Genomic DNA, 26,543 nt, shown 5'->3' on the forward strand with positions numbered 1-26,543 from the left:
AGCATCGTAAATTAGTGTCCATAATTCTATGATTGAGAAGAACGAAGCCTTTGGCTTCTCATGGAAAATCGGAACATAAATGAATACGTTTATATTTTTTACACAATTCTAAAATGGGGGGGGGGGTCGCGTTATGTGCTGTTGGATCGTTAATAGAAATCCCAAATATGGAATCACAGAGGAGTTAAAAATTTGGCGCGCATGAAACACAGGAAAATCTAAACCTGTAATAAATTATTTCAGCAAATCTTACAGAAATCTTTGATATCTGAGTATCAGATGTTGGTCTCTTTTAATGTAACTAGAAGACCCATGTGGAAATTTCATGGTGCTTTGTACGTCTTGTTAAAAATAAAATTAATTTTGAATTAATAAATGTTAGTCAATATTATTTTTTTTTTAAAAAGTCTTCTTTGCCAAAAAAATAATCATCATTGTTAGCTAAAGAATATTTCTCTTTAATTAGCAATTGAAATCTTCGTAAAACAGTAAATTATTCTAAATTTTTCTTAGCATAAACAATATCTGTTAATTACTCTTCAAAGCAACAATCATTATTTGAAATGCATTTCATTAAAATTGTTCAGCTATAGTCAACGGAACAAATTTTTTCAATGGAAAAAAATTAAAATGAAAAGACACCAACTATATACTACACTTTGATCCTAATTAATGATTTTTAAGAAACTTTCAAGGCATCATTTCAATATGACGTTAATTCTGTTAAAACAGAACTGGTTGTTCTAAACCAAGATTAGAATTCAGCAAAACCAGTTGATGAGAAGGGGAGACTACTCAAGGTCATTTTTGTTTTAAAAAAAAAAAAAAGGGGCTAAATATTTTCTACTTTTTAAAAGGGGAGACAACTAAGGATTAACTAAATTCGGGAACTTTTTTTTCTCTTCTTAGCCACAAGAACAAAAACACATTTCCCCACCCCACAAGCAGAATACAATTTTTTTTTTTGTCTAAGTATCGCAATTATAAATTATCCAAGCTGGACTGAGTTAATTGATTTAAATAAGCAGATACATCATTTAGAGTTAAACAATATATATTAAAAAAAAAAATGTGCATGTATATATTTTTGTTTTATATTCAAACAAATTCTTAATAGCTTTTTAATAATCTGAGTATTTTTAAAAGAAATAATGTCAATTTTTTAGTATCATTTTGAACAGAACATTTTCCATGTCACGTGACATTAGATGAATGTTTTGTTTTTATTTTTTTGTAAATTGGTTTCTGACATTATTTCCTTGAAAATTGTCATTAAGAAATTGTTTTTATTCTTATTGAATTTTTTTGTTTAACAGAAATAGTTTTCATAGTAATTTGTGTAATGGATGTGTGTTCCCATCTCAAATCAACCAACGTTGCTCACCCCCACCCCCTCAACACACACTGAAATACAAATAGTTCTTATTTAAAATTCAACCTAAAAAAAAAAGAAAAATCTTTATGATGTACATAACTGTCATGGAACGAAGATATCATATTCCAAAAATCACAAATTGATCAAATAGTTTTATTTTTATAACTAGGACCATCAAATTTTATGAAGTGTTTTGATCTATATTGTTTTATAAATAAGTTGGAATTGAGTTGTCTCCTCCTATCGAGATCAAAATCAGTCTTGTAATAGATACAATTTATTATTAAAATTGCTGAAAATCGTTAAAAAAATTTTTTTTTTTTTTTTTTCATTTGATTAATTTATGCGATTTTTGGAATATTTTAATTCTGTGACAGGAACATACAAAGATTTTTCTGCAATTTAGTTTAAAAATAAATTTTATTCTAAATAAGCACCAAAAAGATCTAAAAGTTTTGGGGTTTTTTGGGGGGGGGATTTTTTTGTCAAATTAATTAATTCCTCTACATTTTGCCAAATAAAAGCTCCATACAAAAACTGCAAAGTTATTGCATGTAGGAATTAGAATGAAAAAAGTTCCTTTTATACAGAGAACAAGCATTAGACTAAATGATGTTGGTTATGAAAATCTAATGTGTCAGGCGGTTTCTTTTGAGAATAGTTATAAAAACAACAGTGCCAATATTTGCTTCTTATTTGAAATTCAACACAATTAAAAAAAAAAAAAAACAGATAAATGTCACCCTCATGGAAGAAAAATGCCATATTCCAAAAATTCCATAAATTGATCAAGTATTTCTTTTTCTTCAAGAAAATCTACTTTATGACGAGCAAGACAGGCGCCGTCATGTTTTAAAATGTGTTAAAATTAAAAGATGACAACTCAATTCGACTAGAGAGTAAATCAAATTATTAATTGCTAAAAATTGTAAACTTTGATTTTATTTCTTAAAAATAATACTTGATTTACGTGAGTTTCGGAATATAACATCTTCATTTAAGGATGGGTACATAAAAAAAATTTTTTTTAAATCTTTGTAAGTCGAATTCTAAATAAAAACCATTTATTTTTAGTTAACCGTTGGATGCTGTCATTCAAAGATATTTGAAATTAATCAAAAGCCAGATTTGGTAAAATGAAAAGAAAAACAGTGAAATTTCAAATATTTTTTGTTTAAAAACTAACATTTAATAGTTAGTAATTAATTTAATAACCTATTAATTTTTTTTAATAACTTATTAATTTTGTTAAATTTAATTTTTGGAGGTCGTCAGTTGATTTGAGAAGTAACAAATGTTTTATATATAATGTTTCGCTCTTACGACATTACTGCATTTTGAAAATTTTATACCAAATGAAAAACATTACAAATTTCAGTATTTGTTTACATTGGTCTTTTAAACCAACGCATTTCAGGTGATTACATACTATGGCAAAATTAGTATAAATTCCAAAAATAAATTATTCAGTAAAACAAATAAAAAAAAATCATCCACAATTACATTCGTTAAAAATGGTGGACGATTAGTTTAATTTAAGGAAGATAAATCAGTCTGTCATACTGAATTGGTTGCACAACTCTTCCATAAATATACAATAAAACTCAAATTCTTTTATTTGTTATTATTTTTCTACTTGATCATTTTTCGTAATTTTTGGAATTTATAGACTAATTTCACCATGACGCATAAATATGTAATAATGTTTTCACCTGAAATGCGTTTTAAAAGATCACCAATCTACAAAAGCAAATTTCTTTTAGTACAAAATTTCAAATTAACAAATTATAAGTTTCAAACGTCAACATAACCACCATTAACATCGGCATGTTTAACGTTTGAGCGCTTCACACGTTTACATATAAATTTTTCATACACACACATACATACTGATTCCCTGATGATATTAATTCAACATGGAGTGGCGATCGTAGATATTCCTTCTCTGTTCTTGTACAGTTCCTTTCCATTTCTTCTGCTCGTCACTGACACGATTGAGGATAGAACGCTGCCTACCAAGATGAGCTCGCAGTGAGGGTGCTGGAGGTGTGGGTGGAGCGGATGTTCCTGGGGCAGGGGGAGGCAATGACTGTTCATCCTGGCACGAGGGGAGGAAGATAAAAAAAGAAGAAAACGGTGTTAGATTCTGAGAAATGGAGAAGAAAAAATTTTAATTTAAAAAAAAAAAAAAAAAAAAAAAAAATTCTTTAGATGCATCCAAACACCCTGATAAGATGCTCTGTCCGTCAGAGATGGTCAGTCAATGTGTTGCACGTGTGAATGTAAAATAGCAGATTCATTAGTCTGCCATGCTTAAGTGAGAAATAGTATTTCTTTTGCTAACCAACCATAGATTGAATAGACTAATCTTCTATTATATAAAGAAAAGTTGTCTGTGTATGTGTGTCCAGCTTAAAAAGTAAAAAAAAAAAAAAAAAAACTACCCAAGGCACACCCACAAAATTGATAGATTCTTTTTTAATAATGTTGCAGACAAAATATTTTTAAATATTCATACTTATGGGGATCAGCACGAATAAAATTAGTCATTTTTAGGGGAGTTGGCATAAAAAGGATTTTTTTTTTAATGATGTTATGTAATAGTTCGTCAGCAAGATTTTTAGAGTTACCAGAGAGAGAGAGAGAGAGAGAGAGCACCAGAGGGAAGAGAGAATATAGGAGGAGAGGTAGAGAGAAAAGTTTTAAAAAGATTGTTACCCATTTTTTTTTTTATTCTTCCATTTTGTGGTAACTATGCTAAAATAAGATGAGAGCTTGCGTCCATCAGTCTTAAGTTTAAAATGGCATTCACATGGTCTGTCATACATAAGTGAATTAACATTTTCTGAAACAAGCGCTGATAAGAAATGCTTTTGATGGTCTGTTACATTTAAACATGAAATAATTTTTTTTTGTTTAATTTGCTGAACAGAATCGATTCTTCCGTTTCGTTTGTCTCAAATCATTTACAGAAAAGGTTCAGTATGTCTCTAGTTACTTGCATCCCCACAAGGGCAAACTTAGGCACAAGGTCAATTTTTTTTATGTGAAAATTCGGCTTCCTAAAAAGGGATACACTGGATTGGAACCAAAATTAAAAATCGTCTCAGTTTCTATAGATTCTTCCTTCACCGACTGAGGATAGAAAAGATGAAGCGTAGTATCAGAACAGTTACTACACTTTTATCTTCGCAAAACGGCTCAATCCATCTATAATGCTTAATTTTTAAATGGCAATTTTTGCATACATCCACACGTCTGTGACCTTGTGTCTGATCCTGCCTTTGTGGGGAGGCAAGTAACTAGGATCCATTGATCCGTCAATACTCAAAAAAAATCATTTTTGAATGCACAGACTGAATGGACGTATCTTAACGATCAATCCGGTTTTGAACAGATGTAAAATGATGAAATCAGATAAAATAATTTTTTTAAAAATTGTCTGACATATTTTGATATTTTCAAACTTCAGAAAATGTCAATTTTTATTGATTCTTCTAATTTAAAAAAAAACAAAACTAATATGCATTTTTCAAAAATTCAATGAATTTAATTTTTTTTTCTAATTTAAAAATCAAAAAAAACTAAGCAACATACATATTTAAAAAATTTAATGTCAAATAATCATTTATGTGTGAAAATATTAAACATTCGTCAAAATATTGGTTCAACTCTATAATTTATTATTTTTAAGTTTGAATATATGTGTGCATGAATATCGGAAAATTGACACAAATGTTAAGTCTGCAATAAATTGAATTTAGTTGGTATTCCTATAAATTTAAACTGCATTGATTTTTTTTTTTGATTTTTTTTAGTATTTTTTTTTTTTTTCATAAAATACTAAAAGCTTGTTTGGACACATACATAGATTGATAGATAGATCAACTTGAAAATAAATATTTGATTTATGTTTGAGGAAAATGTTGTATCAGTGTTTTCAGACATGGCGTCAGGCTAAACACATCCTTTTCAGATACTAGCATAATTGCAGTGTGCTGAATGTACACGTGGTTGCAACAGAGATGTTTCATTCAAAAAGAAAAACAAATTGATTGCTTCTGAAAAGTCAATAATATATAACTTAAAAATTTATCATTTTAATCTAGATTTAAAAAAAAAAAAAAAAGGTGATCGGGAGAGTTACAGGAAATAAGACTTTATTTTCATTTGGGGGTCACCACTTATCAAAACGTATAGGCCACTCGAGGATAAAGGTTAATAAGTGTTAGGTAGATGGTGAGACATCATGATGATCAGTAATGGTGGAACTTGAGTTATGGATTTCGTTACAAATTATTGTCTTCTCAAGTTTGCATCAAATATTTGTAATATGACAAAAGTTTGACACAAGATTTCTTTAATTTCATCTCGAGTGCTATTTTCACAATGTTTCAGCCAATGTAATCTCCAACCTTCTTCAGGTGTATCTTGTCAAGCTCTGGACAACTGAATTTAACCAAGTACTTTATCCGCTATGCCATAGATCTAAATAATACAGATAATCAATCCTCAAAAATTCATAAAAAAAAAAAAAAAGATTGAAATAAAGTTTTATAAAAGCGCCATCGGTAAATTAACCAATAAATTGCATGACAGACCTTTAACCCAGACAGAAAACAGAAGAGAAAAATTAGGAAAGAGAATCGAAAGTGCAATAACAAGGTCAAAATTCTATTATTTAAAAAAAAAAAAAAAAAAAAAAGTATAATCATAAAATTTTAAACAAAAATGTTTTAGGTAACACAAAAATCCAAATTGTTAAACAATATTTTTTTTAATAGAAATTGCTCCAGACAAGGCGTAAAGCCACTTGATGTGATACACTAACAAGAACAAAAAGATGGTTATCATAAAGACGGGAGATGCCAATTGACCTTAGACATGCAAACAATCAAGGTAGGAGGAAAACAGTGTGCAGGAAGAGAATTCCACAATTTTTGTAGTTCTTGGAAAGAAGTTACTGGAATAAGAAGCTGTATTATGAGTTATGAAAACAGTGAATCGATGAAGACCACGAGTTGAACAAGCTGGAACAAAGGAGGCAGGGAATAGATCAGACAATTCTGAAGAACACATATCATAATAGTATTTATAAAAAAGATAGACTAGCAAATCATGTCTATGTGAGAAATATCGCAGTGAAAAAGAAAGGTGGAGGTGGGGGGGGGTCAATCAAATTACGGGCACATTTCTGCACCTTATCTAGAACCTTAAAATGAGACAGAATTTCACCAACCAAAATGTAACCTGGTCTAATAGTAGATTTGTAGAAATAGAAAATAAACTTACGTGTGAGAAAGTGTTTAGAGCGATAAAGAGAAAGAACTTTACGATCAGCAGACAAAAATAATCAATTTAATTTATGAACTCAAAGAAAATTTGATGAGAAGGAAACAGCAAAGTCATTGATGAGAATCTCAAGAAGAAAAGTGAATTTTGTAACGCGAACGCATGCATGCAAATGAATGCAAATGAATGTCACTTGTAGAGAAAATGACTATAAAAAGTAGAAAGCATGTTAGAGAAGACGATTACATTACAGATGTAGATGACGTAACGAGAAGTCACCACGTGGCAGGAGACTGATAAAATATGTTGTCATAATTGGAAAAAGCAAGTTCTTCCCTATTTTTTTGTCTTCTTTGCGACTGAGGCTACGTGTTGGACAATGTCACAGCATTTGTTTGTTATGGCTATTGCACCCCCTGCACAAAGTCTGAAGGAAATAAGATTTGCAAAACCAAAAATTCTTTGAATTTCTAAAACAGGAACCAAAAGTAGAATGAGTAACTTTCGAAACAAGCATTTTTTTTTTTTTTTTTTTGCGCAACAAAAATTGCCTTTAATATTATTTGATTCTTCAAATGAGAACAGTAGTTTGAAGAATTCATATAATACGAATAACCAATCCTCATCTAAAAAATGCAGAAACAAAAATACCTTTAATCTATAAAATCTATGATTTTACAGAATCAAGTTAGTATTTAAAAAAAAATTTTTTTTTAATCAAGAAAAGACAACTGCCAAGCTTCAAATTTTTCGTCTGAAATCTAAATTGACTAAACTTGTTTTGTTTTTTAGAAATAAAAATGTTTTTATCCAGAATTCAACCTAATTAGAAAAAGAATACAGAAAAATCTTTATGATGTACGTATCTGTGAAAGAATGAAAATGTCATATTCCAAAAATCACATAAATTGATCAAGTAGTTTTATTTTTAACTAAGAAAATTAAAAGTTACAATTTTTTAGAGATAGAAAATCATATTTTTTACAATTTTTAATGATTAATAGTATATCATAGCCATTACATGGCCGATTTTAAAATCTTGGTAGTCTGAATTGAGTTGTCTCCCTTTATTAAATATGGAGACTAAAGACATCACTCTTGCTCCATCATAAAATTTTATTTTTTTTAGTTACTTGATCAATTTATGTGATTTTTGGAATACAACATCTTCATCCTGTGATTCATACGTATATCATAAAAAAATTTGTTTTTTTTATTAACTTGAATTCTGGACAACAACCTCATATTAAACTTTGCTTTTAAACAAAAAATCATTTCTTATTAACTTTTATCTTTGAATTCTTTTACAGGTTAATTTTGAAGTCAGAGTCAAAAAGTTATCACATTTTTATCTGAATTAAACAATGTCCTCGAATCGTCCACTTATAAATGACTGATCTTGTAAAAAAAAAAAAAAAAAAAAAAAAAAAGATTAAATACTATTTAAAACACAAACAAAACTATTCCCATTTGTATTGAAGTAAAACTTTACTTTTTTTTTATTATCTAGGAGAAAAAGATTGGCTTAAAAAAAAGGTGCAGACTTGAGCAAATGTGCAATTTTACATTTCACGCACAATCATAAAAGTATAAATCACATTCAATGGATTCAAAAAAAGTATAAACCACATTCAATGGATTGTGTCGATCGTTATGAAATTGGCCAATAAAGTAAGGATTTCCGCTTTTGAATCACAAGTGGATGACATTTTTATTTTAGATACAATAAAGTCGAAATGAGATTTTGGCCAATCTTTATGTTGGTCGGCCGAGGTATGCAATCTTACGACTAACTTATGTTCATATTTTATTCAATGTAGGAACAAAACATTTATCATAAATTATCTGCATAATTCATAAAAATCATTTTGTCATAGTGAATAAAAAAAATATGCACAATGTTTTTTTTTAATGTGTAAATATAAGAAACGTATAAAGAAAATTGATTTTTTGCTTGAAATGAGACTAGGGTGAAAACAAAAAGATCTTGAAAAGAGCTTTATATTGGACTAGCGAGGGGTACCCGGCGTGGCCCGGGTGTTTGTAGGTGTGTGTGTTGGGGGAGGGGGGGTGATCAAAACAACCCTGTTTTAAAAAAAAAAAAAAAAAAAACGTTGGCCGGGTGTTTGGAAGTGTAAAAAAAAAGAAAAGTTTTAGTAGGAAAGTAGGCTTGAACCCCGAACCTTTGACGTGGTGGTGGAAATGAAATGGAAATAAACCCTGGGACCTAACCAACTCGGCCACAAGAGAAAAGGAATGAAAAGCATCTTAATTTAACGTTTATAAAATGAAATTGACAGGTGCGAGAAACTTAAGTCGCGTGATGTTTGACCTTGAAACATGACGCGGCTGCAAGTCAGTTTTCACTTGTTTTATACTGAAAAGCGAAAGAAACACGCGTCGATCAAAATATCTAGAAAAGATAGCGCGTGAAAGTCGTGCAAATTAAATACACATGCAACCCCCGTTCTTAAGTTGTAGATATTATCATTTAGACACGATATAAAAAGTTTTAAGAAGAAGCGAGCCAAGCGAGAAGGCTGACGAAAAAAGCCTTTTGCAGACATACACAAAAAGCGAACATACATACATACACATTTTTGCTTTTATATATATAGAAGATATAAGATGAAAGGTTGTATCATAAAAAAAAAATCTAAATACCCGGGATTGTTTAACAGGAAAGGTACGGTGGGAAATTTTAAGTAAGAGCAAAAGGAATTTTTTTTATATAAAGAAAAAAAAAAAAAAAATTGATAATTAAAAAAAAATGTTTCAAGTGAGAAAATGCGAACTTCTTAAATGCCTGAAAAAACTAATTCCATAAAAAAAATAATTAATTAAAAAATTAATAAGGTGGGGTGGGGATCCACAGTAAAATCATTTTAAAAAAAGTTTTTCGATCCAGAAGAAAATTTACCAAAGCCTCAAGAAGTACGGAAAGTATAATGGATTCCACCGAGATGGGAACTGAACAGAAAAAAATATCAAACGAAGAAAAAAAACTTACTTTATTGATTGGCTTTGTTTTTCCACCTTTCAAATCAACCTGTTAAATGTTGGAGTGGCGGGGTAGAGAGGTTTTATTAGAAAGAATACATTATTTGTGATTCATTAGAGTATATTGAATTAATAGAAAATATATCGGGGAACTACATCAGATAAAAAAAAAAAAAAAGATAGAATAACAAAAGTGCATTTAATAAAAATAAAGCATAAATATAGTATATCACCATTTATCCATTTGGTAAAATTAAGGATAGCAGACAATTTCAGAAAGTCAAGTTTCAAATATTATCAACTAGCATAAGTTTTTAAATGTAGATTATGCCTGAATGAAAAGCTGGAAATTATAAATTTAAAGATGCAAAGCTTTTAATAAACTGGAGAAATCACATTACTAAAAAACACTAAATGTAAAATAAACTTTATGACAGCTACTATATAAAAGGCACAATAATTAGTGTCAGCCATCAGTAAATTCATTAGTACATTCTGATTTCCTCACAGAGTAAAGTTAAAAAAATTTTTTTAATTTTGGGTGGTTTATCAACATTTCTATGAAATACTTTGAATAATAGAGGAGAGTAAAAGGTAAATTCTGCGTTTATTTTTGACAAAAACATCACAACTCTCACGTCTTTTTTCCTTTATCCTCACATTCCATGTTTCTGACAAAAGGGGAAGAATTACTGTTTTTCACGTAAGAATCTATCGACATAACACTTATTGTAGATTAATTTTTTTACCTTTAAGTGTTTTTTCAGCTTTTTACGTCAAATGGATTCATACTTTGTCTGGAACAAGTTCCATTAAAAAAAAAATGGTAAGGTTGACTTTGATTCATTTTTATGTTATCAGGCGAGATATGCAATTTTACAACTAACATACGTCAGTGTCATTTTATTCGATGCTGAAACACCTTTTATAAACCATCTGTTGAACGCAAGCTGCTCTTTTACCCAGAACTGCCGAGAATAAGATTTTAATTTTGCAAATCATTAGTATATGGCCGATCATACGACGTTGGATTTGAATTATTTGCTGATCCAATGATGCATGACTCAATACTTTCAGTAAAATCCTGCCTGTATACTACATCTCTACAAAGTCACCATGCGCCCATGCACAGTGTTTTGTTGACACATCTCAGCTGGTGAACCACTTGTCTTTCTCTTAGGTTTAAAAAAATAAAGAAAAAAATAAAGAAAAAAATAAAGAAAAAAATAAAGAAAAAAACAGAATCTCTAATCTAATAGGTTCTTCACTGTCTGCCAAACTCCATCTCCTGTCCCATCACCGCAATGTGATGGCTTCACAAATACTTCAATTGAATGCACTCATGAACTTGCTGCTTAGTTGCCCCCTCTATGTAAACATCCCCGACCAACAACAACAACCAGGTAAATCCCACCACTTCTCTGTAAATATTAGATGCCTTTAAACTTTAATAGTTTTTTGCCTCAAACTGTTAGCCTTTGGAATTCCCTGCCTGCTCTCAGTTTTCCTAATTGTAGCAACATGTAATAGTTTAATTTAATATGAGAAAACATCTTGCTGCACAATTTTCTACTTAGGTTGCCTCTACAGATACAACTCCAAATTGACAGTAGCCCCTTCAATTTTGTTTTTTTATTTAATGAAGTCATCAAGGCCCAAAGGATAAGGGTCGATGAATGTTACGTGGTAGCGTAGTAATCGTCAACAGTGTAAATTGGATAGAATTTGACTATTTAAGGGAACGGCTGAACAAGAACTTATTTACATTGGACTTGAATGCTACCATATTGTAGTCAACCTGGTAGCATACCAGTGGAATAGTGTTCTATAGGTGGGTAGTTTTAGGAAAGAAGCTCTGTTCATGGAATCTGCGTTTAGATTTAGGCTATGATAGAGAGTCGGGAAATTGCATATAGTAATTGTAATTAGACAAGTGGGTGTTTTTGTGAAAGTTTAAAGAAATTGGAGCTCAGTTGAGCACGTTTATGTATTTTCCAAGTTTGACACAGGTTAATTCTCTGCTGCTAACTCTTATTTGTTATATTTTTACTTGCTTCACTAAAAACATTCCTCTTAAAGGTCAGAGGTCGAGCAGTTAAAAAAGTGGTTGCCAATAAGACGTTCAAAGTATTTTTTAGATCAAATTTCTATTATTAAAACAAAAATATGCTTCAATAAACTTGAACAACAGAAATGAATCCAACAGTAAACCAAAGTCAGTTAAAATAAAATGCATATTAAATTAACCGATGATTTTTTTAATTAACTGATCATTTTTTATCAACCAATCATTATGAATTAACTAATCATGATTTAGAGGGCAAAGGAAGTCATTTGTGAAAAATCATGTTAACTTTTAACAATAAATATTCACAAAATTTCAGTTTGTTTTTAAACAAGATTTTAGGAGTCATAATATAGCATAACATCCCATTTGAAACTTCAAATATTTCAGATTTGCATTGAATTGGATTCATAATCATTAAATATCAATTAAGCAAGATTCCTGGAATTTCAATTTCTTCTTAAGATTCTTTAAGTCTTAAATTTTAGACATTTTCTAGAATCAAAATCATGTAATCAGTTTTAATCAAAATTGGAATAAGGATTCTAGACATAAGGTTTGTAGCATTATATATCTTGATTTTTATTGTTGTAAGGGGAGATAACATGGCGCAAAACAGTTCCATTTAGAGAATTAATTTTGCCCATCCTGGTATGGATATACCCCCCCTCTCTCTCTCTCTCTCTCTCTCTCTCTCATATATATATATGTCCTGTTTTGAAATCGATAAAACAGTTACATAGAAAACAGCCGTTTTCTGGTTTCTTGTTTATATTTTCACCGATATATAATTAAATCCTCTTTTGTAATTGTGAAATTTTCAGAGGTAAGTAGACTTATGCATGTGCTAAATCTGTGATATGTTGAACTTAGTATCCCTTAGAAATTCAAACTGCATTTTTTTAATACTCAAAGTTTCTTTAGACTCTCTCTCTCTCATATATATAACTACTTCATTTACTCACATAAACCTAATATACGAAAGTATAGATTTATGCGTAAACTTTAAGTATTTACTTCAAAAGTGCTCAATACGTAGGTAGAGCGAGTTAGTATATATATATGAGAGAGAGAGTGCTCAATATGTAGGTAGAGCTAGTTAGTATATATATATATGAGAGAGAGAGAGCGCATTGAGATAATATACTTCCAATTACAAATATTGTAAATAAAAAATATAAATGAATTTATAACATTACAACTAGGAGGTTTGTAGTCTGGTTGGTACATCACCAGATGTTAGTCATTGAGATTCCAGTAACACTGATTAATTGTAGAGATAATGAAATACATGTCCACGATAACTAATATTTTATTATATATATATATTTATTATAGAATGTAATATATGGGGTCTAAGTGAGCAAAGTGTCAGTAAAATATATTTAAAGGTGTTGTGCTCAGAATATTGCAGTTATGATAAGCTCAATAGGTGTAATTACCTAGAGCTATATAAATAGAAAAGGTGAGAGATTAATAATTGTGAAATTATCAAGACAATATCTAGAAATATTTTACTTATTTCTCGATGGTTTTATTTGTAAATATCGAATGAATAAAAGGCTATAGTTTGTGAAACGATCGTACATATAAATTTGATTTTGTTATGTTTTCTCCTATGAAAAGTTGATTGATAATTTCACAATTATTAATCTCCCACCATTTCTCTCTCTCTCTCATATATATATATATATATATATATATATATATATATATATATATATACACATACACAGTTAAATATGTTGAATTTTTTTGTAAAAATTTTAACACTTTCATAAGTCAGAGCAAATAAAAAAATGTCCAAAAAAAAAAAAAAAAATTTGTTCAATCATTAAAAATCTTTTCACATTGTGTCTTTTACGTATGGCTAAAATTTGATTGAAAGCTCAAAAAAAAAAAAAGAAAAAGAATAAATAAAAGTCACAGACATCATGAATTTTTTTAAAATTATCAACTTTACTCAGATTTGTGAAAGTTTAGTAAAATTTCAGAATAAATGATCAATCAATCAAATAGACACAAAATTTCGATCATATTCAAATAAATGTAAAAGAATACATGCTGAATATAAAATATATTTAGAAAAGTTTTAGAAAAATCACTCACATCAAAGAACATCCAATATCTTTACAAAGCCACAATTCACCCATGCATGGGGTTTTGTAGCCACATTGGGGTTGTTGCATCTACCACTAGTCTCTCACTCTTAGAGTCCAAAAAAGAGTCTCAAATCTAATAGGTCCCACATTATCAACCAAGTTTCAACGCCTGTCCCATCACTGTAATTTAACAAATGTGCCATGACCAACTCATAGCACTTGTGCCTCCTCGATGCACATACAACAAAATTCCAACCCTTACACGATCGACGTACCTAGATGTTGAAAAGCTTTCTATTCTAATAGTTTATTCCCTCAAACTGCTAAACTTTGGAATTCCCTCTCCGATCTTGCATCCCTGACAATACAGTCATGCAGAAATTGAAGTGCAATGTGAACAGACATGTCGCTGCTCAACTCCCTACAGTCTCCTGTTAATCACTATCCTAAAATAGTAGCTCTTTATGTTCCAAGTGCCATATGCTTCACTTGGGGTGAAAAACAGCACCAAAAAAATTTTTTTTTTAATAAAAAAAATATAAAACTATTCAGCAAAAAACAAAATTAGAAAAAAAATGTTAACTCATGCAATAAAAAGCAAGCAAAAAAAAATGAAAGAATAAGCAATGATGATTAATAATTAGAACATCATTTGATAGCAGAACCGAGATATCTTCAGCGTGAATATGCTTCACTTGTTGGCTTCAAATTTATTTTTTTCAAATAATTGAAAAAATGATTGGCAAAAATCTTCAGAATTTTCAATAAACAAAATATTTCAATTGGCAACATTAATTTAGATTGACACCAAAATCTAATCATTTCTCCTGTGTCATCTTCACACAAACATTTTTTTTTTTTTCAATTTTTTTTTTTACAAAATCCAATAAACAAACAAAAATAACCCTTTTCCAAGCAATTTAAAATAAAAACTAGAATTGCACTTGGTAGAGTGCATATTTCCACCAACATCCTTTAATTCAGCCAATCCCTAAAACAAAACCGTATATAATCTAATATATAATTAATGTTGCTGGATTTTAACAGTGATTTTCATTGGTTAATTCATGCAACAGATTAACCAATTAGAATAATGGATACAGAAAATGTTTCTTAACAGAAACAGGAGTGGTTAACAACAAAAAATATCAGAAATTAAGATGAATTTTTCAACCTGGGGAGGTATGAACCTCATACTAATTTCCCAATCTTAACTGAAGCAGGGTGCTACTTGAATGCCTAGAGATGCGAGCTGGAGAATTGCAATGGAGAATGTGGAAGCAGTGTCTAATAGGAAGGATCACAGCAGGCAAGATGCAGGCAAGGCAATAGGGATTTGGTGAGAGAGATGGATGTTGGAGTGACAACTAAGCGAGCATGGAACAAGGATGTTCACTACTCCTCACACAAGAGTAACAAGGGTCAATTACTCACCATCCAAACCTACGAGAACAGATGACTAACACAAAACCCCGCACTAACCCTGCACATCATGAAGACTAAGTTCCCTGAAACTGTGGTGGGCCCAATCTCATCCCTGCTCTACTAAGTAAGAAATGCTCAGCTGAACTAGCTCCATACTTTCCAAACTCTACAACAAATGCCTTGCTGAATCTTGCTTCCCTAATAGTTAGAAAACTGTCTCTGTGGTACCAGTGTACAAGAATTCTGATGAAAGTACTGACTCTCTCGATTTTTTATTGCCAACAAAAACTATCAGAAATTGAGATGAATTTTCCAACCTACCAGTCTCCTCCTACTCTTAGCTAAAAGTTTTAAGATTTTAATCAATCAAGCACTCGTCCACCATCTTGCAAAAGCTAATCTCCGACAAACAGAATGGATTTTGGCAATGTCGTTCTACTGCAGATATTTTAAGTCATCTCTGAACGCATATACCATGCACTGGATAAGGCGGGCAAAACCAGGGCTGTAGTCCTTGATATATTCAAGATCTTTGACAAAGTCTGACACGAAGGGCTGCTAATGAAAGTTAAATCATATGATATAACTGGACGAATACTAAATATTAGATCCTTCTTAGACAATAGGACCATTCAGGTTGTCATTGATGGACAAATATCCCAAACAGCATAACATTAATGCAGGAGTGCCTCAGAGTTTGATCCTTGGACCACTATTATTTCTGATATTCATCAAAGACCTCCCTGTAAACATTTTGTCCGAGATGGCAGGATAGTTAGAAAATGACCTTCAGACCATAGTGGAATGGGTCCGTAAATGGATGGTAACATTTAATGCTGGTAAGATTAAGCTGCTCTCCTTTAACAATTACAAGATGCCTCTCCAACCACCGATATTCATGACAAATAACTCCCTACCTGAGAATTGTTCCTTCAAACTATTCGGCTTAACATACAAAAGAAATATTACCTGGAACAATTACATTGAGGACATTGTGAAGGCTGCTGCAAAGAAAGTGGGTTCCCTCCATCGTGCTAGAAGACTACTCACACCTGAGAGTATTCTGTACTTCTACAAGATCACCATTCACCCATGTATGGAGTATTGTTGGCACATCTGCTAGTGCATCTACCACTAGTCTTTCTCTCTTGAATAGGGTCCAAAGAAGAGTCTTCAATCTAATAGGTTCCACTTTGTCAACTAAGCTTCAACCTCTGTCCCATCGCCGCAATGTTGTATCTCTGTGCCTGTTTTACAAATATTTTAATGGAATGTGCTCTGATGAACTTGTTGCACTTGTGCCCCCTTTATGTACATACTCCTGACAAACCTGCTTAGCAGCAAAATCACACTCCTTCACTGTTGAGGTTCTTAAATGCCAGAAAGCTTTCTATTCTAGTAGTTTCTTCCTTCAAACAGCTAGACTTTGGAATTCCTTTCCTGCTGCCTGCTTCCCTGACTGTACTGATACGCAGAAGTTTAAATGTAATGTAAACCAACATCTTGTTCATCTTTCCTAAGCAAGGTCCCAAATAGTAGTCCCTTTACGTTCAAATAACAGTTTGCCTTTTTGGGGGTGAACGCGAGTAAAAAAAAAGAAAAAATACTGCTTCACCTTTTTGAAATGGAATGCAGACTCAAGATGGCTATAAAGTGGTTTGTCTGTTAAAATGACAAAGACCATCTGATCATTGTAGAGATAACAGGTGACTCGTGCTGGGAGTTTGTTTAAAGTAAAGCTGGTTTGTGCAGGGCACCCTCACTTTCTTGTCCCAACCAACCTGATCTATTAGCAGGACAGGGTCAAAACCACTAGAGGCCAGGCGGATGCAGAAGTTACCAGAAGTGTTGACGTCCTCCTACATACAGCACTTGGTATTTTCAAATGATCTCCCATCTGGTATTAACCAAACTCAATGTTGCAAAAAAAAAAAAAAAAACCCTAGCCTTTTAAATTTAGTCATCAACTGATATAAATTACTGCACATTAAAAATAATTAAATTAAAATTCATTTTTAATATTTCAAATTATTTAATCAAGTAAAAATTTCATTTTTTACTTGATTACTAAATTTAAAAAGCTGAGGTTTTTTTTTCATAGCATTTTCAAGTTTTAAAATGTTTTCATTTATTATATTGTAAGGTAATTTACTAGAATAACTTTTTAAATTTAATAATTAGGTAAAAAATGGAATTTTTACTTTTTTTTTTTTACACAGGCATCACCACATTATCAAGGCCAAGAGGCCACTCAAGGATAAGGGTTAAAGAGTGTACAGTAGAAATTGGACAAATACTAATCATTAGTAATGAAAATTTGGTAAATGTGATAACTTATATGGAACGGCTCATCAAGAACTTATTTACGTTAGACTTGAACACAACCATATTGTAGTCAGCCGGAAAGCAGGAAAATGGAAGACAATTCCACAGGCGTGCAGTTCTCAGAAAGAAGCTTTGTTCATGGAATCTACGTTTAGGTTTAGGCACAGATAAAGAGTGGGGGGAATTATTGATAGTGTTTTCAGCTAGACGAGTGTTTCTTGATTAAATAATTTGAAATAAGAAAAATGATTTTTGTTTTTAATTATTTTTCCTGTGCAATAATTTATATTAGTTTGAAATATGTTAAAAAAAACAAAAACATTATTAATGACCATTTTGGTAGAAAAAAAAATGGTCCACTGATGTCAGCCAGCTGCTACGAATTTAGAATAGAGGCAGATGAGCAAGAAAAAGTAAAAGTAGAATCAGGGATTTTTTTTTTTACTTGTAATTATTTTTTCTATTGGATCATTTTTCATAATGACATGACACGTAAGTACGTAATAATGTTTTCACCTGAAATGTGCTGGTTTAAAATATTACTATTCTATAGAAGCACCAATATTTTAGTATAATTGTTTTTTTTTTTTAAATAAACTTGTTTTTAAATCTGTAATGTATGGTTTGTACCTTTTTTTTTTAGTCGATATAGAGGAGGGGGTTTAATAAATCAAACTGAATAATTTGGAGTGTTGTGAGATTATACTGATTACTACAAAAACAGTCTCGTCTACCATAACGTGCAGCGACGTCACGTAGACAACAGTTCTGCAGTGAAATAGAGAGAGGAGCAGTAGGAGGTTACAGGACTGGTGACGTTACGTGGAGATAGTAGCAGGGTAGTAAGACAGAGAGAGTGGAGTGGGTAAAGACGTGACGGCATGAACAGCAGATAATGTATTCCTGCTAGTCGGTGACAGCCGTGTATAAATTTGTTATGCAGAATGGAAAGCACGCACAGGGAATAGAAGTGTCTTTAAAAAAATAAGAGTTCAAAGTATTTCATTCATTTATTTGGCTGAGGTTATTTCGATGAGATTATTTCGATGAGGTTGACAGATGAGAGGAAGAAGGAAATGAAAACAATGAAGGGGTGAGATTTTGTTGCTAAGCAGGTTTGTCGGGGATATGTACGTCGAGGGAGCACAAGTGTAACGAGTTCATCAGCACATTCCATTAAATATTTATAAAATAGGCACAGGGATACAACATAACGGCAGTGGGACAGGGGTTAGAGCTTAGTTAACAAAGCGGAACCTATTAGATTGGAGACTCTTTTGGACCCTGTTCAAGAGTGAGAGACTGTGGTAGATGCACTAACCCAGATGTGGCGACAATACTCCATTCATGGGCGAATGGTGGCTTTGAAAGGAATCACAAACAAAAAAATAAAGTACACGAGGAGTAAAGGGAAGAGGAAATCGAAGAAGTGGAGGTTAGTGTGAATTTTAAGAGGAACAGAAGAAGGTTGACCTTTGATAGTTGTACTTCTAAAAGAATCGCAATATGAAGTCCCACTAAAGTTTCTTATCTGTATTATGGCATATCAACTTTTTTTTTTAGAATCATTTTTTTTTCTTTACTCATAACTAGAGGGAAGTCGCAAATTAATCAAACAACTGGAATTACTATTTTTTATGGTATTCGTCTAGCATTGGGCAGCTTATGGAGAATAGAAATTTAAATGTAGGCCCGAGTCAGCATTTTTATCCCAGTTTGGGGAGATAGCATACAGGACCTAATATTTCTAAATGGTCACTTATTTTGTACTCGTCAAGCTCAACGTTGCTTAACTTCAGTAATTTAATGGGAACCAGTGTGATTATGCATACATACATTACTGCAGTAAAATTGACATAAGTTAACGCAATGGAGTTGAACTAAGTTTTCCAGTTTTATCGTCTATATTGTTAATGCTGTGGCTACTTGTCTTCTTCCCTCCATTTCTAAAGAAAAGGGGAAAAATAATCTGAATAACATAATTATACCTTCGTTACATCATCATCACGATCATGATCTTTCATCAATGTCAGACACTTTTTCTTCTAGAAACATACCCCCCCTCATACACTATCGTAATGGAATTCACTCAGGATAGGTTGTGATGGTTGCAAACGAGTTCACCGCATTTCGTATCAAGATGCTCCAGCCCTGCTGATCAGTACCAGAGCCATTGGTACACATCATTTCCAGTTTCAGCGACAATCATCAAAAATGCAGAGGCCACCAACTCTGTCCAAGATTTCAGTTGACTATCTTTACGCTTCTTCTAGCTGCCGGGTGCAATTGGAGCTACCAGCTTGCAGATAAATTCTTCCTCAGAGCATTGATTAATGTGACCAAACCAGCAAAGTCTACTTTTAAGAAGAGTCTCTGTGATGTTGGTGGTGTTGGTTTGGGATTTGGTTAGAGACAGATGCATTGAATGCATCAGAGGAAATACGTGTCGAAAACCTTGAGTGCATGATGACCCCACTCCTGCCGTTTTGACTAACTAGATATATATTTCGTATGAATCAGCTATTTTCTTAGCTGACTTTTCATTCAGGTGTTGCCATTATTTTCAGCAATTCTTTCTTTAGAACCAGATACTCAAAAGAAGCATGACATGAAGGTTGCCAACATCCACCCAATGATCATTTGCTTCTAATTAGACAAATGCACATGATAAACTTTGTGCGATTTTTGACCAGTGAATCCGGAGCAAAAGTAGACAAGGGCTGTTGGACCATCACAGTACTAACACCAAAGAAAGCACAAAGAAGTGCTCGAGGTTTGTTCCAACCTCATTCTTTGGATCACTGACAGCCCCCACGCTCCCCCATAGCAGAGTGAAGGGAGTTAGTAAGAAGAAAAAGGCCTCAGTATTAGCTGCCATAGTGTTTACCAAATTCACCTCCTCATTTGTCTGCTCGGTGTAACGTCCGGGCTTCTTCACAAGTAACGGGTCCAAGCACAGTAAGAATACCATGTAGACAAAGAGCAGCGACACAATACAAATGATAATTGTGACCATGATCTGGAAGAGAAACAAAAAATGAGTTGAAAATAACTGAATTGTTAGAATTAACATTGAATAAGTCTGTAACGAAAACTACACGGTGGAACGATAAAATTGCCCCCCTAGAGAAAACAATATTACAGCTTTATTTTTAAGCTTTTATTGAAAAAAAATCAATTCAAGTAACTTGATCATGTAGTAGAACTGACATTTATTCAATATAGCTGTCTTCAGCTTCAATCAACGCTTCGATATGGGTCCAGAACTGGGAGAATGCCTTTTCCTTAAGCACTGGCGGGAGCTCAGCGAATACTTGGCAGATGGTAGCGATTAGGCTAGCTTTGGTGTTGTAGGAGGTCATGTTGGTGATGTTTGACCAAACAAAGTAGTTCAGCAGGTTCAGGTCGGGGGAGAGGGCTCAGTGAGAGAAGGGTACTCCTTCTGAAGCCAAGCACGAGTCTCTTTGGATTTGTGGGCTGGCGCTGAGTCTTGCTGATGCACACAGGGTCTGCCAGCAGTCACCTGATTGTAACAGATCACCACATCCAGGTAAACTTTGGTGTTGACTTTCAAGCCAACTTCGAAGATGCGAGGTGGCATGATGTGGCCCTCACTTGAAACCACACCAAAGATCATAACCGTGACCAGGAACTTTGTTTTCATCACCCTAGGCATGTCCCTGTTACCCGGATTGTCATTTTGAGGGTGCTGGCAATGGTCCTGTTGTCATAACTTGGATCGGTACAGAGCATGAGTTGTACAGCGGCGCATCTCCCATCTCGCTTGTTGAACATTGTGTCACTTTCAGATATGATAGAAGGCTCCTATCACTCTTGGAATTTGTACACAACTGGTCAAATAGTAGATGGTCTGCAACAAAAAAAGAAAACCGGTTTTCATCAAACGGAAATGGAATCGTGTTTGCTAGGGCAACAATTTTAACGTTCCACTCTGTATGTCAATTACTAAACAAAAAATAAAATGCAGAAAAATCTTTGATATATGTACCCATTCATGGAACAAAGATGTCATATTCTAAAAATTATGTAAATTGATTGAATAGTTTTATTTTTAACTCTTCTTAGTCACATTTTATGAGTAAGCAAAAAGGGATTGCTCTGCAAAAAAAAAAAAAAATGGATGAAACATATAAGTCTACAATAATTAAAACTTGTGAGATCAGTCTTGTAATGCTAAGAATTTCCCATTAATTGTTTAAAAATTATTTTCTTAATATAAAGAAATACTTTATCAATTTACATAATTTTTAGAATATGACATTTTCGTTCAGTGACAGGTACATAAATACAAGATTTTCCAGTACTTTTGCTTTATTAATTAGGTTGAATTCTAAATAAGAACCTCAATGTCTTATTCACCATGATTTTATTTTTTAAATCCCAACGATTAAGAAATAATGTTATTGTGATACGAACAGTGTCCTCTCTTCCCACCAGCCTGCCCAAGTGTTAGAAAGCAAAAAAAAATTAAAAAACAAGCCGTGCATGCGTGCCCCCCCCTTTCTTGTACTGCATGTGAGATGACATCACAAAAAATGGTGAAGAAATGATGAATGTGAAAGTGTGAAGGGCCAACGTTGCCTTCACATTTTCGCCAAATTTCAGAAAAATCTAATGGATGGGGCAAAAGTTATGGGGTAAAAAGTGTCATTTTTTGCAATTTTGAGGCATTTGTAACCCATTTTGAGCTCCTGGGAACACCTAATCCCAGTGAAAATGGACAAACGGTGCAGTTTCACACCTTAAGACATGTATATTTGAATTCAGCACCATGGAAAACCACTATATAGACATACATATCAAGTTTTTGAGTAATATGAAAAAAGAGCTCCAAAACACGTTTTTTTTAGCCCTAGAAGTCCCGGAGGGATGTGAACCAGAATTTTGCCAGGGTCACCCATACTGAATTTATATTACGAACAATGGCCTCCACATTTTCGTCAAGTTTCAGGAAAAACTAATGGATGGATCAAACACTATGGGGCAAAAAGTGTCATTTTTGGCCATTTTGGGGCATTTTTGACCTCTTTTGAGCCCCTGGGGATGCCGAATCCCAATGTAAATGGATAACGGTGCAGTTTCAGGCCTTAACATATGTATGTTTAAGTTGACCACCATGAAAAACCACTATATAGTTAAACACATTAAGTTTTTGTTGAAAAATATAAAAAAAAAGAGCCACAAAAAGCACTAAAAGTCTCCGGGGACGTGAAACAGAATTTTGCCAGGGTCACCCATACTGGATTTAAATTAAGAACAATGGGCTCCATATTTTGGCCAAGTTCCAGAAAAATCTAATCGATCGATCAAAAGTTATGGGGCACAAAGTGTAATTTTTGGACATTGTGAGGCATTTTTGACCTCATTTGACCCTGGCAATTTTTGCAAAAAAAATTTTTTTTACTGTGCACATCTATTTAATGAAATACAATTTGTAGCAAAATTTCATGAAAAACTAATGGACATTTATCTGGCAATCGTCCAGATAAACGGATGCACGGACGCCACTGAAAACATAGGTCTCTCTCCAATAAATCGAGGGACCAAAATAAAAATAACAAAAAAAGAGGAAATAAATTTATCAGCAGAACAAAGTTATAGGAAGTTGTAAAGCAATGCACACAAAAGAAAGCTAAAATAGGATTTTTAATCAAGATGTGGCAGTAACAGGAACTTGATTAATATATTTTAGATTTAGTTTTAAGAGTGGCAATGAGTTTTGTGATAGAGACAATTTGTGACAGTTGACAACATTTACAGTGAATGGCAGTTTTGAGTCGGACACAATGGAATGCAGGTTCTGGTTTGGAGAACATCACAGTGTGTGGTTTAGAACAGATTGAGATAAGTTGATGGCAAGTGATGAATACGACCTCGGCAGAAGATGTAGATGGGGACCCAATTGCTTAGTTCCAGACTTTATATATAAATGGTGCGAAAAAAAAAAAAAAAATGTACATGATTTTCATAAAGTACTAACCTTCAAATGGCATACATCAAAATTTGAGCCAAATCAGATATTTAGTTTACAAATTATAGTTATTTAAATGAAGTTATTGTTGCAGGTTTTTAAAACAATAGATATACATGAATTTCATGTGTTGACAAAGCATTGCTTTCTGATGGGAAGAAATACTATTCAAGCAAAGCAATGGCTTAGTAATTGTTATTTGGATCCTGCTAATAATAATAAACATACATGCCTACATAACATACAACTCGGATAAACATACATACCTACATAACATACAACTCAGATAAACATACATGCCTACATAACATACAACTCAGATAAACATACATACCTACATAACATCCAACTCAGATAAACATACATACCTACATAACATCCAACTCGGATAAACATACATACCTACATAACATCCAACTCGGATAAACATACATACCTACATAACATACAACTCGGATAAACATACATACCTACATAACATATAACTCGGATAAACATACATGCCTACATAACATACAACTCGGATAAACATACATGCCTACATAACATACAACTCGGATAAACATACATGCCTACATAACATACAACTCGGATAAACATACATGCCTACATAACATACAACTCGGATAAACATACATGCCTAAATAACATACAACTCGGATAAACATACATGCCTACATAACATACAACTCGGATAAACATACATGCCTACATAACATACAACTCGGATAAACATACATGCCTACATAACATACAACTCGGATAAACATACATGCCTACATAACATACAACTCGGATAAACATACATGCCTACATAACATCCAACTCAGATAAACATACATGCCTACATAACATCTCTTCAGTAGTCCGTCGCTGACGACGATGACGTTGCACCATGCCTAACAGTCCCAGATAGATTACACCTGATGCACTCGCTGGTGACTGTGGAGTCCAATTCGTGAATTGCATACACGGCCGCAGGCAGCACAAGGGAAGATGCCGTCTGCCCGCTGCGCCGCGTGCCTTTGGTGTCTTCTACGCTCTGCTCGGTCGTTATAGGTGGAGGTGAAAGTTTCCAAGCCCTCTTGGCAGATGTTTCGCCATTTTCTCCGATCAGCAGCAGCATGTTCGATGGCGTTGGATTCTATGCCACACTTTTTCAATGATGTTTTTAGTTGGTCCTTGAAACGTTTACGTGGACCCCCAGGGTTGCGTCTGCCCTCTGCAAGTTCCCCGTAGAGGACCTTGCGTGGGAGCCTTTCTGCTGGCATCCGGATGGTGTGACCAAGCCACCTAAGTTGTCTATTAGTTAGAATTATTTCAAGTGGGTCCATTTGAGTGCGCCTGCGTATCTCATTGTGTGGCACCCTGTGCCACCATTTTAAACCTAGTATACGCTGTAAGCAGTTGGTATGAAATGCTTCTAGCTTTTTCAGGTGGCGTCTATAAGGCACCCATGACTCGCTGCCATACAAGAGGATGGAGAGACAGATTGCTCTATAGACAGAAACCTTGGTGGTGGTGGTGGTGAGGTTACGGTTCATAAAAACTCTGTGCGAGAGTCTACCAAAGGCTGCAGCAGCCAGACCAATGCGCCGTTGGACCTCACTTGTTAGGTCACAGGAGTCAGTGAGCACTGAGCCAAGATAAGTAAACTCTTGAGTGTTTTTCAGTGGCTGATGGTTGATTGTGAACATTGGTGGTTCCTGACGGTGTTCACATATGTTAAGTGCCTCTGTTTTGTTGATGTTGATGGCTAGACCAGCTCGGGAGTAAATGTTGGAGATAGTGTTGATGGTGCGCTGAAGACCCTCTTCAGATGAGCTCACCAGAGCTGTGTCGTCAGCGTATTGCAATTCATGGATTGCTTCTTCTGTCACACGTGATCTGGCATGGAGGCGACACAGATTGAAGAGGTTGCCATCCAGCCGGTATGAGAGGCGGATCCCACCAGCAGGATGGATTTGCTGTTTGGCAACATTGGAAACCGCAGCAAGAAAAAGATTAAACAAGACGGGCGCAATGACGCATCCCTGCTTCACACCCGATTCTACCAGGAAGGGCTCAGATTTTAGTCCTGAACTGGAGACGCGAGCCATAGATCCATTATGGAAAGCCTTCAGGACACCCAGGAATATTGGTGGGCAGCCAAATTTGACGAGTACCTCCCAGAGCAAAGGACGGTTCACAGTGTCAAAGGCCTTGGCAAGATCTACAAAAACCATAGATTTTGGTGTTGCTCGACGCTTTTCTCCTGGAGCTGTCTTGCAACAAAAACCATGTCAATCGTGCTGCACTCCTGTCTGAAGCCACACTGCGATTCAGGTAAGACTTGATTGACAATGTGTTGGATGATACGAGACAGTAAAATTCTAGTGACAACTTTCCCTGAGGTTGACAGGAGGGAAATGCCTCGACTATTGCCACAAATATTTCTGTCACCTTTCTTTTTATATATGCTGATGATATCTGCATCCTTCCATTGTTGTGGGCAGCAGCCTGACTCCCAGACATCTTGGATGATGTTATGGAGACAAGTGGTAATGGCATCTCCGCCATGCTTAAGAAGCTCAGCTGGTATGCCATCAGGGCCAGTGGCTTTATTATTCTTGAGGTTGTTAACTGCAAGGCTAACTTCATGGATAGTTGGTATTACATCCAGTTCTTGAATTACAGGAAGGTCAGGAAGATGGTCAAGAAAAGTAGGGTCGATAGGGTTCTGCCTGTTCAGTAAGTCTTGGTAGTGTTCAGCCCACCGATTGAGTATGGCAGTCTTCTCAGTATAGAGTATGGAGCCATCAGCACTACGGACTGGGCAGAGGCTATTGTTCTTTGGCCCATAGGCTGTCTTAAGGGCATTATAAAATTGATGTTGGTCCCCCATATCAGCTAAACCTTGGATCTCAGTTGCAAGATTGGTCCACCATTCATTTTGCATTCTTCGGATTTCCTGTTGGACTTTTGACC

General features: G+C 33.8%; 1 protein-coding gene across 3 annotated transcripts in view; it reads right to left on the reverse strand.

Annotated features, from left to right (window-relative positions):
- Positions 1-2,633: 2,633 nt before the first annotated feature.
- The window catches only part of LOC145263060 (proton-transporting V-type ATPase complex assembly regulator TMEM9-like), a 54,490-nt gene continuing 30,580 nt past the window's right edge, over positions 2,634-26,543 (reverse strand). Inside the window, exons 4-6 of one of the 3 annotated variants that reach the window (XM_080119910.1) lie at positions 20,481-20,603; positions 9,678-9,716; positions 2,634-3,473 (exon numbers count right to left, since the gene is read on the reverse strand). In XM_080119910.1, the coding sequence (XP_079976036.1) occupies positions 3,282-3,473; positions 9,678-9,716; positions 20,481-20,603 (354 nt within the window). In that variant the 3' untranslated portion in view covers positions 2,634-3,281. Of the gene's footprint in view, positions 3,474-9,677; positions 9,717-20,471; positions 20,604-26,543 lie in introns of all 3 variants that reach the window. The other 2 variants (XM_080119913.1, XM_080119911.1) reach the window with 2 other exon arrangements.

Source organism: Euprymna scolopes, chromosome 38, assembly GCF_053919585.1.
Source record: "Euprymna scolopes isolate OS-2025 chromosome 38, ASM5391958v1, whole genome shotgun sequence".
NCBI classification, from domain to species: Eukaryota; Metazoa; Mollusca; class Cephalopoda; order Sepiida; family Sepiolidae; genus Euprymna; species Euprymna scolopes.